Source organism: Coffea arabica, chromosome 2e (assembly GCF_036785885.1).
Source record: "Coffea arabica cultivar ET-39 chromosome 2e, Coffea Arabica ET-39 HiFi, whole genome shotgun sequence".
NCBI classification, from domain to species: domain Eukaryota; kingdom Viridiplantae; phylum Streptophyta; class Magnoliopsida; order Gentianales; family Rubiaceae; genus Coffea; species Coffea arabica.
Window position 1 is genome coordinate 288606 of NC_092313.1, and position 14543 is coordinate 303148.

A 14543-nucleotide genomic window follows, 5' to 3' on the forward strand; every position below is an offset into this window, starting at 1 on the left:
ATTAATAATTTGTATTAGTACACATATATAATTATTAGTATAATTAATAATATCAATTATATTATATATACTAATAGACATTATATAATACATATAACTAATAATATCATTATCATAAGTTTGTAACTAATTAAATTATATATTATATATATAATTATATACATATATATTTTATATATTTATTTTTTTAAAGTGAGTGACGGGGCGGGGGATGGGGCGGAGGTACACTCCCCCGCCCCCCGCCCCGTTTCTAAGCGGGGGAAAAAAAATTCCCCCCGCCCCCGCCCCAGCCCCCTCCCCATTAGCCCCCCGCGGGGCGGGTGGCCGCATTGCCATCCCTACCAATAACTTGCATTTATTTGCTTAGTCATCCAACCATTTTCATGTCTATCAAGAAAAAAAAAATTTGTTGAACTCACAATTATAGTATTGTAAAACAAATAGGCTGATAGCAAATTCTGCAACAACTACAGGTAAAAGTCCATTTATTTGCTTCAACATCCAATCATTGCCATATTGGTCTTGACTCAACAAGTACAGCATGACATTCAGCCAGAATCCACTCAATTCAAGGTGACAGTTGAGGAACTAAACCAAAATCAAGTCAATAACAGAACAAGAAAGTAAATTGACAACCCCCCATGGCCATCACACAATTCAGAGTCTGCAGAGCCAGGAGCTTATACATCCATCTACTCTCCGTCTTCTCTAGAATTTCATTTCAAATCTACGAGAAGGAAACTTAGGCCTTGGTCGGTTGCCAAGGTTGATACCTGGTCCAGTCCCTCTGCCCAGGGTTGAGGGAGTGCCCCTTGGAGTGATAGATGTACTGATCACCTTCCCCGGACAAGTTCTCTTTGTGCTCAAGCCCGTATCTCGTTGGTTTCAGTAACAGAAGCTGCACATATGCATTAGCAAATCAGTAGCCTCACTAAGCACGCCACGCCAACTAACTCAACAAACTAGCGACGCACCTCATCTCCTGTATGATCAGTTATGAAATGCAGCCAACCATGCCATTCTGGAGGGACCTGAGAAGCATTATAGCGGTCCTTTGCTGCATATTCGACCCAACGGTGTCTACCTATACAAACACGTGCAACAACTCATTCCAGAGCAGGTTGATTGGTTGTTGTTTGGGGGATTCAAGAGCTCAAAATTCAGAAAGACCGATGCGGATAATATATTAATTTTTATGACAAAGCAGCAAGTTGGTAAAGCTTTTACTTGATTGTTTATCCAGAGGGTCATTAAACTGCACACACTGATATCAGCATATGATCACAGAAATAAACCAACCACCAAGAAGTTAAAGGTTTATTTAGCAAAAAAAGCCGCTGTTATTACAAGCATCTATAAACCAGTCGAAGAATTATGTATTTCACCAAAACATATGATACAAAAGTCTAGCATATAAACAGCACAAAAAACATCCAACCACTGGACCACAGTGTTTCGACCTTATAAATACTATTGATGGAAGGACGATTCCATAACTTTCATTAAGATCAACTTTGTGTGGTGCAGTGCAAATCATTTGGTCAAATTCAGGAGTAGTTCTTGAGATTTAAACAATTCATCCCGTTTCATAATATAAACTGGAATATATGGTGATTGAAAGAAAGCAAAGTGCAACACAAAGAAAGGTGAGCTTTCTGCAACTGGGTGTTTGATTCTTATTATGGAAGAAGAATTAGATTTATGGATAAGCACATATGCTCAGATTTAACAATGTGCACCATAAAAGCTGATGCAACTTTAGCAACATGACAAGATTTATATTTAGGAGACATTTAATTAACAACATGGTTTATAAACTATATCTGAAACAAAATTCTTATAATTTCCTTAAAATAACTGCACTAGACAAAGAGAAAAGAAAGGGGCACTAGAAAGTGGATACAAAAAATTTATTCTCAGGCATGCTTAGCAAAAGTATAAGATTTGACACAAAGGAAACGCATGATGTAAAGTTGGAAATGTGCATCTAGTCTACCTGATGAACTCACAACTTAATTTACAGAAAGAAAAGGATTTTTTTTTTTCGACTAATATTAGCATCTCCAAGAATAGTCGTCCAGAGTATCCCTAAGATCTACACAACATCTCAACTAAGCTACAAGGAACTTGAAGCATTTTGCTCTTCATGTCTATCCCTCACAAATTTATTAAAATCAGAAGTTTAAACAACAAATTATAAGAAAAATGAGTTCAAATCAAAGGTGTAGTAGTATAACACATCTGAAAGTATGTACACACCGTATTGAGTGTCTCCTAATTTTTCATAATATTTGTTGCCAAATTTATCCACACCAACAAGTGTTGCACCTATATTGTGAATCTTGGTTTGCCTGCATTGGTAAACAGACAAAACAACCGGCAGTCAGATCGCAGCTGATGCAACAAAATAGTTGCTGTAGTGACATTAAAATCGGCAAGGATGTCTCGAAAGGCAAAAAGTCATTCCAATAGGAATTCCATGAATGTGCGATTCATCTAAGAGAAGGAGCCAAGAAAAGTAATACATTCCTAACACCTGAATCGGATTGGCTTTATAAGATTCTCTTACTCAAAGCTAAGGGGTGAGAAACATACAGGAAGAGGAAGATAGTCTTACAAATCTCTGGCCTTCTTCTCAACTGCTTATGATTGTGTAAAAGTTGATTTTAGAAAATCAGAGAAACAAAAAGCACAAAAATAGATGCTTCTGATTTTCAGCCTTTTTTTAGGCTCAAAAAATTCAAAATCAGATAATGAAAAGCAATTGAGAACACAACACAATAGATTTTTTCAAGATTAGAATCTAAAATCAGGTGTTAAAAATCAGTTGCGAACAAGCCCTATGTAAGGCCCATAAGTGGAATCTGTGAAAATAACTTTAAAGTAGAGTACAAAGGCAAACACCACCAACAGCAAAACTAATCTAACCCTTGCTTTTGACAGCAGGAACAAATTTCCTCTGTATGGTAGTTGAAAGCAAGAATCCAGATGCAGCCCATAGCTTTTCCTCAAGTGAACTATAACAGTATTTATTCGGCTTATCATAGGAAAGCAATATGCAGCTCCACCTCATGTTTATATCTTGCTCGAGCAATAGAAATTTTATCTTATAAGCTTGTATGTGGTGAACTCTAAATCTCCTCTTCCCATTCAACACAAGGTGGTGTCTTCTAGGTTCCAACTTTTTTCAACTAGAATTTTTGCTCCAAGAATTATGAGGAACTAGGTAGCCTAAGCTTGCCTTGTCATACAGAAAACAGTTGCTCTCTCAAGCTTTGGAGCTGCAGAATTCAGTTACGAAGATCTCACGTTTAAGAAGGCTATGAAAGACTGAAAGTCACCTAAAAGCATGAATATACAAATGCAGACAAAAATGTACATGCGTTTTCATGCATGTTTCCTGCATCATTCACGAACGAAGTGTAAGGAAATCATTTCATAATTTAAAGGTTTAACTTACATAAGATTCCCATCCAAGAGTGCTGTCCTGTAAAGCATGAAAAGAACCATATGCAATCAGCAATAAGATAATAAGAATACAGTGTCAAGAAAGTATTACAGGAGATGAGAATGACTGAGCAAACCCGATTAACAATTGGTGCTAGACTCCAATTTTATCCATTATTCAGGAATTGAGATAATAAGGAGCTTAAGATGGAGGTTTAGCTAGCAATCCCTGTTCTTCTTTTTTTCTTTGAAGGGTTAGGGTGCAGTTTTATCAAATCAAAGTCAGCATTTATGTTGAGACATTCTCTTTGTAAGATATAGCATAAACTTTTTGTTGCAGAGTCCAAAAACCTCGAATGCCTAAAGCGCAGTATCAGTATGATGGGCCACTTGGACAATACAAGCAGCGGTGAATCTCAAATCTCCAGCAATGCGATACAATCACCCATTAATAGTCAAGAACAGGCATGCTGAACGCGAAGTACAATCCTGATTAGCAAGCAATCTTATCTTCGACCGGAATAGATACAATGATAAATGGGCATACCGCAGAAACATGAGCAATGACATTTTCTTTCTTTTTCCCCCCCTACCAATTGACCATTTAAGAAACAAATACATGAAAATAAGTATGCTTTAGCATTGATCCGTGAAGCCCACCAAGAAAGCACCTATTCTTCTGCTTTTCTTTTTAAATTGTTGAACCCTACCTGGCAAGCACTCCTCTAATAGAGTAGGGGGGCGGGGCGGAGGGAAATTCTCCGGGAAAATTACAAATTAATTCGCTCTGATGGATGAAAAAATTGCTGCCCACTAAAAACTATTTATAAAAACCAAGTGCAAAAAAAATTATCTTTTTCTCCTGAAATTCATTCATAAACCTAAATACAGAAATAGAAAATGAGGTTCCCTAGGACTAGTATCTGAGATGGCATTATCGTGTTAAAATTATCGAAAAACAAAAAGGTAAAACTTACAAATATCCTTCATCCCTGAGCTCTCTCAGGAAGTTTCCAAAACCCTTTTCCTTGATCGCCTTCACCGCACTCCTCACTACCGAACCCATCTCCGACTCTCGTCTCCTCTCTCTCTCTACCTGGCTGGCTGGTAATCAGAGCTCGGGCGGACGCTTGAACTTATAAGTTGGGGCCCATCTCCTAACTTTTAACAGTCGTGGGCGTTAGCACTCATGCTGTAATTAATTATTACATGCCACACTTTATAGTAACTAATGTGAATATTCGTGCTACGCACGGTGCTTACATTATTAAAAAAAATTACCATCTATGAAAGAATTTAAAAATAGTAAAATATTATAATCATGGGCACATGAAAGTATATTTAAAAAAATGAAACTTTATAACAATAGTTCAATATTGATAAAAACATCTCCATTATTTATAAACGATCACTTTGATGAAGGTTGGATCCTGAAAAAAATAAAAATATATATCATAAATTGAGCGACATAAGGGTCCAATTAAATATAATTGAATATTTAATTTGATAAGTGAATGAAATACTTACAGACATTTTGCCTTTGATTTGATAATCTTCTACGAATGTGTGAACATTCTTCACACCAATCAACTTTGAGTACGAACGTCAGTATTGGGGGTTTAATTAATTCTATTGGTTTTTGTGGAGTTCGCACTATAAATGAGAATGCACCCAAATGTATATACAGTCAAAAAAATTGCAAAATATTTATGATCATATATTTTAAATAAAATTTTTAGTTCTAAAGTAAATTTTAATTTTTTAAATATTTTTTATAAAATAATTTTATATTAATAGTTAGAGTTGTTCATGTAATTTATGGCAAAACATAAGAGGGAGTTGATTTTTACAAATTTATTTATTATTATTTAAGACCCAAACTAGAAAAGAAAATATGTCTTGAAACAACAGGAGGGTCTACCTTGTCAAAAAAGAAAAAGAAAAAAAGAAAAAAAAGGGGGGAAAAGATGAAAAGTCTACGTGGAGTGGTGTAATTGGGTGCAACTCAATACTACAGCGTGGCCGCCGCTGGCTGCCCTCCTAATCTGGACGTCGCTGGACGCTGAGAGGAGAGGAGAGGGACTTTCCGGTTGGTGTATATTTAATCCACTGATTTCGAAAAATCTATATCATGTTTTGTTTGTTTACTTTGCTGTTTGCGAAAACGATCTACTCCGATTAAATACACTAATTAGAAAGAAACCGCAGTATAGATATCCGAATTGGAGGATACGGCCATACCATAATCAATCTTCTGTTAGTCGCTGCGATTCAGAACTCGAAGAAACCCCAGGTAAACTCTGTCCCTCTCTCTCTCTCTCACCCACACACACACACACACACTCTTTTAGGTTATGATGATTAGGTTCCGCTCATTGATTTTCGATACTTTTAGGCTATGATGATTACTTTCAACGTTGAAATTTTGATTATCTAATTGATTTCTGTCTTCTGTCTTCTGTTTCTTCATGCCGCCATTGATACTAGTAATATCATATCCGAGGTGGATTTATTAGGCTATGCTGAAAAAAAAATCAAATTCAGCATCATACAACCCGCAGCCAAATCATCCCCCCTCCCCCCAAAAAAAAATCCCTAAAAGAAGAAAGAAAAGGAGAAAGATTTCATTTTTGCATGTCTGGCTACCTGTTTTGTGCTAGTTACCAGTAATATAGATTCCGCCCGAGACTTAACACACACCACCACCACCCCCCCCCCCCCCCCCCCAAAAAAAAACAATAAAAAAGGAGCGCCGGAGTTAAAACTTACTCCTTGGTGATGATGACTGTGTGACAGGCACAGACAAAGAGACAATAACGAAATGCTGAGGCTGCAGACTTACGCTGGGCTCAGTATAATTGCAACCCTTGCTGTAATTTATCATGCCTTTAGCAGTAGAGGTCAATTCTATCCAGCCATGGTTCATTTATCCACCTCCAAGATCAGCTTGGTACTTCTCCTCAACATGGGCCTCGTCATTATGTGCATTCTCTGGCAGTTGACCAAGAAAATCTTTCTTGGTTCCCTCCGCGAAGCTGAGGTTGAGAGGTTGAATGAGCAGTCCTGGCGTGAAGTCATGGAAATACTCTTTGCCATCACTATTTTCCGCCAGGACTTTTCCGTCAGTTTTCTTGTCATGGTTACTACACTTCTCTTGATCAAGGCTTTGCATTGGTTGGCTCAGAAAAGGGTTGAGTACATTGAGACCACTCCAACTGTCCCTGCCTGGTCCCATCTCCGCATCGTCTCCTTTATGGCATTCCTACTCCTTGTCGACACCCTCTTCTTGTACAACTCTGTAAAGTATTTGATACTGACAAGACAGGCTTCAGTTTCTCTCTTCTTTTCTTTCGAGTACGTATGGAATGTACTTTTTCTTCTTTTTTCCCTACCGTGTTTCTAAAGCAGTATCAGTCTCATCATTTGGTTTTACCATATCTGCTTGTGAAAGCAGAAATTCAGGAGTCATTTATTTGCTCAAGTCACGTGATCAATTTTTTTTTCTTCATCTTTTATTTGTTTAACCATAATTGTTCCTCTGGTGTTGTGTCTCAGGTACATGATACTAGCTACAACCACCGTCTCAACTTTTATCAAATATGTATTTTATGTCAGCGACATGCTTATGGAAGGACAATGGGAAGGCAAGGCTGTCTACACCTTCTATTTGGAGCTCATCCGAGATCTGCTACACTTGTCTATGTACCTGTGCTTTTTTCTTGTAATCTTCGTGTAAGTAGCTTTTCCCTCGGTTCTTTGTCTTAAGCGTATAGGTAAGTTGTGAATGGCATTCATGCCTACGCAAAATACATGCGAAATACATGAGTTTCTGCCCCTTGATGTAAGCAATTTTTTTGCACTTCTAGCTTATAGCGCTTGATTTCTTTTCTACCACGTGGCAAGATTGCATATATTCCTCCTGTTTTAGTTTTTATGGTCATCATGCTATTAACTTCGGGTTCTATTTATTACTTCTTTCATGGCTCTGCCAAGCTGTTATCTTTCTTGCCATCTTATCTTTGTCAAGTATGATACTTCTCCTTTCCTTGTCATGTTACAAGTCTCTAAGAGCTTCGTGTCAAAGAAAGCACATATATACTTTGAGGGGTCTTCAAAGTGCTTTCAGTTGTCTATTATGCTTCTCACTCCTTTTCGTGGATATTCCTTACTAATTTTTGCTGCATAAGAAAAATATGCTCTCTCTTTCCCCTTTTTGACTAACTCATGTTGGGTCTATTTAGTGGCACTATGTATTTTCTTTTGCTTTTCAGTCTAAGCATTCCTCTGCTGTGCTTGTGATATGTTCCATAACACTGATTTTAAATTTTCTTTGATACCTTAGGAACTATGGTGTTCCTCTACACTTGATTCGGGAGCTTTATGAGACCTTTCGCAACTTCAGAGTTCGAGTTGCCGATTATATTCGGTATCGGAAGATCACTTCAAATATGAACGATCGTTTTCCAGACGCAACACCGGAAGAGCTTAATGCGTAAGCTGCTTCTTTTATAATTCTTTTGTAAAATTTCCTTCTTCAGTAATGTCTAGGTACTATGCATAGTTGTCTTTATACATGTAGAAGTGATGCAACCTGCATTATTTGCCGTGAGGAGATGACTACAGCAAAGAAACTCCTTTGCGGGCATCTTTTCCATGTGCATTGTCTTCGTTCATGGTTGGAAAGGCAGCACACATGTCCTACTTGCAGAGCACTTGTTGTACCACCTGAAAATGGGACAATTACAGCTGGATCACGGCCTGATAGTCATCAACAGGGTAATGCTTCTATATTTGGAGTACGTATGGCTATCCAACGTGTTACATACATATTTGCAATTTGGATAATAAGGAGATATCCTGCCTGAAACTTTTGTTCATTTTTTCAAAATCATGTATCTGCTTTTTGTTGCATAATTGTGCAATGGTTTAATGTAGTGAAAGGAGGATATTTTGGTTCTAGCTTTACTTAACCCTAATCCAGCTAGTGGGAAGGATATTCCCTTGCCTTCGCTTATGCTGAATAAGGACTACTTTGTCCTTCAGCATGAGAATTTATTCAGCTCTGATGATGGTTTGTTATTCACATAAACATAGTGAAGATGATAAGCTCGAGTTTGGAGAGGATATCAGGGTGTTCATACAATTATGCCTTTATTTCTTTCCACTTAAAAGATAAAGTTTTTACATGCTTTAAGTTAATTAAGACTTCTCAAATGCTAATATATTGTTGGGAAGTTGATAGTTTCATTTCTTGGATGGTTATGCTGCCTAAGTTTGTTTGATTTTGATATCTTGCAAAGGAATTTGCTAATTTCCAGATTGAAACAGGAACAAGCATGGCTGGTACATCTTCTCACACATCTGCTAGTAATGACATGGCAAATGGTAATATCAACCAACACCAGGCTAGACTCCAAGCTGCAGCAGCTGCTGCCTCAATATATGGAAAATCTTTTGTTTACCCTTCTGCAAGCACACCAATGTGGTACTCATTCTTCCTGTTGGTTTAGTCTGCTACTTCCTTCCCTTCCTGTCCTCAAAGAAGAGAAAAGAAAGGGAAGTGGACAGAGGTCTATACTGATATGTCATACAAATGCAACTCTGGGCCACTGTAGTCCTGTAATAGGAGTGTGTGTATGTAGTGTAGTACATCCACTTGTGATGGAGGGAGTATGAGAACCGATCAAAGCTATTCCTCTCTACCAGTAAATCATACTGATCACATTCAACTTATGGAACTGTGCATTTTGCTAATGCAATTTAAGGCTAGATTTATATATTCAGTAAAGTAGATACTTTCCCAATCATGAGGAATGTGCTGTAATTTTTTAAGCATGTGTGAGGGAAATAATATTATAAAATCATTACTTACTTTGGTGTTTCTTCTCATTTTGGGAAGCTAAAATAGATGATTCAGACAAATGCCAGAGTGTAACTAGTTTGGAAACCTTAGTGTAATTTTAGAATATTAAGTAGTTCAGTGCAGTGATGCTAAGTATAGCTGGATACACCTCACTCCATAATGAAACAGAAAGATTCTTGAGTGCTTCTATTGAGATTCCTCTTTGATTATTACTAAATGTCCACTTTCTTTGATTTGGTTCAAATCCAAAGCTACAAGCTACAGGGAATAATTGCATCTATAATTGCAGGTCTCAAATATACAGGTCCATGGGCTCCATTCCTGCTGATTCAGGCGGTGAAGTAGATGTCACTGAACAATCACAACTGCGCCACTTCAATAACTTTCCCTTTGCCCAACTCCCACCATTTACGTTTGCTGCAACAAGTTTGAATGGAGAGAGAATTCACAGCAACTTAAGTGTATCAGAGTCTCAAATTGATGCTCAAAAGAAATTTCTGGAGCACCAGATTGAGGTATGGGAGTATCATTTTTTTCCCGGTTTTCTTCCACATCGCTTCTTCGGTAAAAAGTTTTTGTGTTGCTTTGGCTCACTTTTCCATTAACAGGTTTTGCAAGCCCAGCTCCAGCTTATACAGAAGCTATATGCTGAGAAAACCAATGCTACAGAAGCAACTTGTGCCAGCAAGGGAAAGACCGTATCGTCATTGTCTTCCTCTTCTTCAGATTGCAATCAGCATGTGAAGACTGAAGATTCAGATTCATAGTCTTGCCTTCACACAGGCATAGGTGTATGGTCAGGCATATGTGTAGGGTCAAGCAAGTTGAGACAGAGATTGTGGGGAACTTGCGTTAGAGAGCTGCAAATTCATATAGTTTTTTTTCCCCCTTTTAAACCCCTTCTCTCAAGGGGATTTCAGATGGTCACTTCTCTGGAAAGAACTAAGTATATCTGGAATTTGATGCGCCAGAAATTGCCATTTGAATATGAGGAATGCATTCCGAACACATGCTGAATATAGAACATTCTGTGCTGACCAGCTGCTTTTTTAATTTTGGCTTTCTAGTTTGTCGATGTGCGTGTGGCTATGGAATAGTAGGTACAGTCTGCCGTTACATCAGCTGGGATAAATAAATGGGATTTATTTTGCATTATCACCATGAGATGAATAATTTTCTGTCTTTATTTCTCTTGAAACTCATCTTGTAATACAAGGATAGTACTCAGTTGGTATCAGCAAAATTCCGTATGTTGACTTGGGCTGAGTGAGATGTGTGTGTTCCTTGTCCTGAAATTGTTGTTGTAGTAGTAGTAGTAGTATTTGTTTGTCAGTTATTGTAGCTGTTCAAATTCGATAACTATTTCATAGGTACGTAGATGACGCTGGGCCGTCAAATATTTATCAAGTCCAGATGTTGATCCGAAATTTTGCTGTTGATAGTGGTTGCGTGCCGAAAGCGCCTCGGGCAGACGTTCAAGCTCGTGAGTGGGGAGTCCGCCTGAGTCGTCACCTTTTTCATATTTCTGTGAGAGTCGAGGCCCCTTTTTACGTTCTGAGTGAAAGCTGAAGGGAACGAGGCATGGGCCAGGCTTGGTAGCATTTCCAGTACGACGTTGGGCGTTAAATGTTAGTAATACATTTATATGGTTGTAGTCCCTGTGAGAACGTTCTAAAATTCTGGCGCGTTTAACATTCAAGTGTGCACACACCGCCGTGTATTATGTCATTCATTTTTTTCAGTACAATTGGTCCCGTGAGAGCGTTTGGATAGCAATTTTTTTAAAATAATATATTTCTCTTATATTATAAATATATATTTCAATTCATTTTTTATATTACCAATTATTTTTTTAATCATCTGCATTATTATAAAAAAAAATGCTCCAATAATTATTTCAAATAATACTCTATTCAAAAATAGATAGATCTTACGCGATCAGGGAAGTTCGACTCCTTGACCTGCACTCGGGGAGGGTTTTAGTCCCTCTTCCGATGGCCAACTGAACCTCGGTTATTCATGTTTTAGAAACAAGGCAAGTGATTATTAGCACTCAACAAAATATCAGAGACTATTATTTTTAATTTGTTTGTTTAATGAAATGACATAAAAACTTACAAAATATTTTAAAAGACAAGTGCCTTTACTATATATTTATTAGTGACTTTCTTTACTATGCCTCTTGAATTCACTTAATAGAGGAAATAGATGAAAATTCTAATAACGATGAATAATTGTTTAGCAGTCCTTGAGAAGTGCATTTGATTTTTAGTTTTGAAGTAGTCTATTGCTTTTGGGTTTGTTTATTATTTTTTAGGTTGATTTTTTATAATGTTGAGCAATGTTCAAGTGTAATTTAAAGAACAAGATTCAAGACCTTGTCAATAGAAATATAATATCTTAACTTGTTAAGTAATTAAGTGGTACTTTATTTTCTAAGCAAAACTTATTCCAAAAAATAAAGTGATAACCCATTCATTTATCACTTAATGAAAAAATATGTTTTAATATTAATATTTTAATATTAGATAATTCAATAATTTAATGAATTCATATTTAAGTTCTATCAAATGCAACCTAAATATTGATTACTACTTACCGTACCTTTGGTACCATGGCAATTGTCAATAGATGTCATATAATGTATGGTTTTTTGGTTGGTAGGTACCAGACATCAAGTGTTCATTTTATCCCATTGAAGGTATCATAAATAAATTTTGTGTTGGGATGTCCCAAAATGTTTATCATCTTAGAGAATATTTGATAAAATTGAAGTCTGAAAATTGAAATTTAAAATTTGAAATTGGAAGTCTGAATTCGTTAAATTATTAAATTGTTAAATGATAAATCTAATACATTTAAGTGTATATCATATTAGGTAATAAGTGAATAGCTTATCAGTTATTTTTTTCAACAAATTTTGTTTGGAAAATTCAGTGTTACTTGAATAATTCAGATATTTTATTTTTTATTATTAAACGTGTTTGAACAATTTAAGATTTGAATACATTAAATTTAAGTGTTAAATCGGATTATCAAACAGAGCCTTACTAAGACTAAACTTATTTTTTTCTTATCACTTTTTCAATATTGTACCTGTCTTTAGTTGTGTGTTGTATTATATTCAAATTTGAAGTTTAAATTTTCGAAGGCAAATTTAGAAGTAAATGCACTAAGATCATAATTAATCAATCATTCCTAAAATGTTAGAATCTCAAAAAACGACGAAAATATGGGGTAGATGAGTATAGAGTAAGGCCCTATTTGATAACCTATTTTAGCGTTTAAATTTAATGGATCCAACTTTTAACATGTTTATACGTGCTTGATAATAAAAAATAGAATATCTTAATTAGTTAATTGAGTTTAAATTGTGTAGGCAAAACTTATCATAAAATATAAGTGGTGAGTTATTTACATTATCACTTAATGTAGAATATAGTGCATATATTATAATTTTGATACTTATAATTCAATAACATAATAAATTTAGATATCAGATTTATATTTTATCAAATGCAACCTAAGAGTCAAATTTTAAAGGGATCGCAGTTTTGTTGGGCTTGTTTCATAACTAAATTAATTAATTCAGAACTATATGAATTTAGTATGTTTGATAGTATAAATGTTTTACCACTTAATGTATTGAGCATTGCTTAACTTGTGTACAGACTTTTAAGTGAGAAATTTTCATTAAAGCTTATGAATTTACTACACATATCATAACTCTCATACATGTTATCGTACAAAATACACATTATTTGGAAGAGTGATGGATTTGATAGTATGGGAGAAAATAGTGTATAAGAGTATAACTATAAGAGTATGTTATATTCGCATACATTTTCTCCACAAAATACACACTTTTTTGGGGAAAGAGATAGGTTGAATGGTATGGGAGGAGGGAATGTAGATAAGAGATCCTAAATTCGAGAACACCTACTTACATAAAAAATAAAATAAAATAAATCTCTTTTTGTTCACACATATGCATGCAACTATACACATTCTCGTGCAAATATGCGCATTTAAACACCATTTCTAAATGGGATAATTTCAAAAACCTCCATTGAGGTTTCAAACAACTTCACTCGGCTCCCCTTACGTTTAAGAAATTACATTTACCTCCCCTGATATAATAAAGTGCCTAAAATACCCTTCACTTGGTAGACAATTCTCAATTTAAAGCAATAGATTTACAAAACCTAAAGAAAAATTTATATTTTTCTATCTATTGTCTATTTTTGCTCATTTATTTTCTAGTTAATACTATACCCTTTTTTATTATCTTCTATTTTATGGATATTAGCAAATTGAGATTGTGAAATTGACAGAGAGAGTAGATTATGTACCAAACTGGAAAGAAATGAAGAGATTCGTATCAATAGAAAAATAAATAATGAAATTGATTATTGAAATAGGAAGAATAACCAAAGATGTGGAATTAGACATATTTTGCTTGTTGTCAAGAATTTTTTTTTGTAAAATGCCAATAATTGCACGAGGATTCTTTTTCATTGGATGAGAAATTTTTTGTTATGATTTTATTGTGGAGATAAAATTTATTCTCTACTTTTGAGGTATTAATATTTTTAAGGTCATAAGAGAGTTGTAATAGTGCATTTAGACTAAATGAACTTGTATTGAAAAGGTATTTGAGTATTAAGATTTAATTTTAGGGTATAAAATTAGTTATCAATGGTGTGTGTGTGTGTGTATTTTTTGTATATTTATTTATTTATTGCATGGCAACCATCGATGTTGTAGATGCAATTTGAAATTTTTTGGACAGCTACTTAGATTTAGAGCTTATGGTTGGATGGTTATTAGGGATTATGTTTGTCAATTTGTACAAAATGTAGAAAAAATTGATTGAAAAATTTGAGCGTGTTTGGATAGAGATAATTTGAAAAAAAATAATTTGCCTCACAAATCCCATTAACCTTTTTATCTCACATACATCATATCACAAAAAATACTACAGTAATTATCTCAAATAAATCATCCAAATGAACTCTTTTGTAGAAAATAAATCACAAAAAGTTTCTCTCTTACTTTTGTAGAAAAGGGCAATTTAGGATATTTGAGAGAAAATCTACCAGTTTGTTGGACCAAAATTGTCATATAAATAGTAAAATAGGGGAGATATATATAATTTTTAAAACTTGAAGAGAGCTCTCTGCAATTATTAAAAATCATAGGGGTGGTTTGCGAAATTATCCCTTTCTAAATT

General features: G+C 35.3%; 2 protein-coding genes across 4 annotated transcripts; one reads left to right on the forward strand and one right to left on the reverse strand.

Moving 5' to 3' along the window:
• Positions 1-456: 456 nt before the first annotated feature.
• Positions 457-4583, reverse strand: LOC140036480 (probable NADH dehydrogenase [ubiquinone] 1 alpha subcomplex subunit 12). The gene is made up of 5 exons (XM_072077951.1): positions 4425-4583; positions 3461-3487; positions 2260-2351; positions 975-1084; positions 457-898 (listed from the first exon to the last, which is right to left on the reverse strand). Exons 1-5 carry the CDS (start codon positions 4511-4513, stop codon positions 743-745), a joined length of 474 nt encoding a protein of 157 aa, XP_071934052.1. The 5' UTR covers positions 4514-4583; the 3' UTR covers positions 457-742.
• Positions 4584-5489: 906 nt separating this feature from the next.
• On the forward strand, positions 5490-10465 carry LOC140003735 (ERAD-associated E3 ubiquitin-protein ligase HRD1B-like). Of its 3 annotated transcripts, none has more exons than XM_072077952.1 (8): positions 5490-5740; positions 6244-6801; positions 7003-7179; positions 7790-7939; positions 8027-8223; positions 8776-8932; positions 9600-9825; positions 9919-10465. In XM_072077952.1, the coding sequence occupies exons 2-8, from the start codon at positions 6269-6271 to the stop codon at positions 10075-10077; spliced, it is 1599 nt and encodes a 532-aa protein (XP_071934053.1). In that variant the 5' UTR covers positions 5490-5740; positions 6244-6268; the 3' UTR covers positions 10078-10465. The 3 variants fall into 3 exon arrangements, with proteins under 3 accessions (XP_071934053.1, XP_071934054.1, XP_071934056.1); XM_072077953.1 differs by having other exon boundaries at positions 5523-5740; positions 8030-8223; positions 9919-10350; XM_072077955.1 differs by lacking the exon at positions 6244-6801 and having other exon boundaries at positions 5604-5740; positions 9919-10350.
• Positions 10466-14543: the final 4078 nt, after the last annotated feature.

Excerpts from the sequence above, each read along its gene's own strand:
- LOC140036480 (XM_072077951.1), bottom strand. The coding sequence starts at position 4,513 with ATGGGTTCGGTAGTGAGGAGTGCGGTGAAGGCGATCAAGGAAAAGGGT. Across the intron at positions 3,488-4,424 it reads CTCAGGGATGAAGGATATTT|GACAGCACTCTTGGATGGGA; the intron begins GTAAGTTTTACC and ends CATGCTTTACAG. Across the intron at positions 1,085-2,259 it reads ATTAGGAGACACTCAATACG|GTAGACACCGTTGGGTCGAA; the intron begins GTGTGTACATAC and ends GTGTTTGTATAG.
- LOC140003735 (XM_072077952.1), top strand. The coding sequence starts at position 6,269 with ATGCTGAGGCTGCAGACTTACGCTGGGCTCAGTATAATTGCAACCCTT. Across the intron at positions 7,940-8,026 it reads ACACCGGAAGAGCTTAATGC|AAGTGATGCAACCTGCATTA; the intron begins GTAAGCTGCTTC and ends TTATACATGTAG. Across the intron at positions 8,933-9,599 it reads TCTGCAAGCACACCAATGTG|GTCTCAAATATACAGGTCCA; the intron begins GTACTCATTCTT and ends CTATAATTGCAG.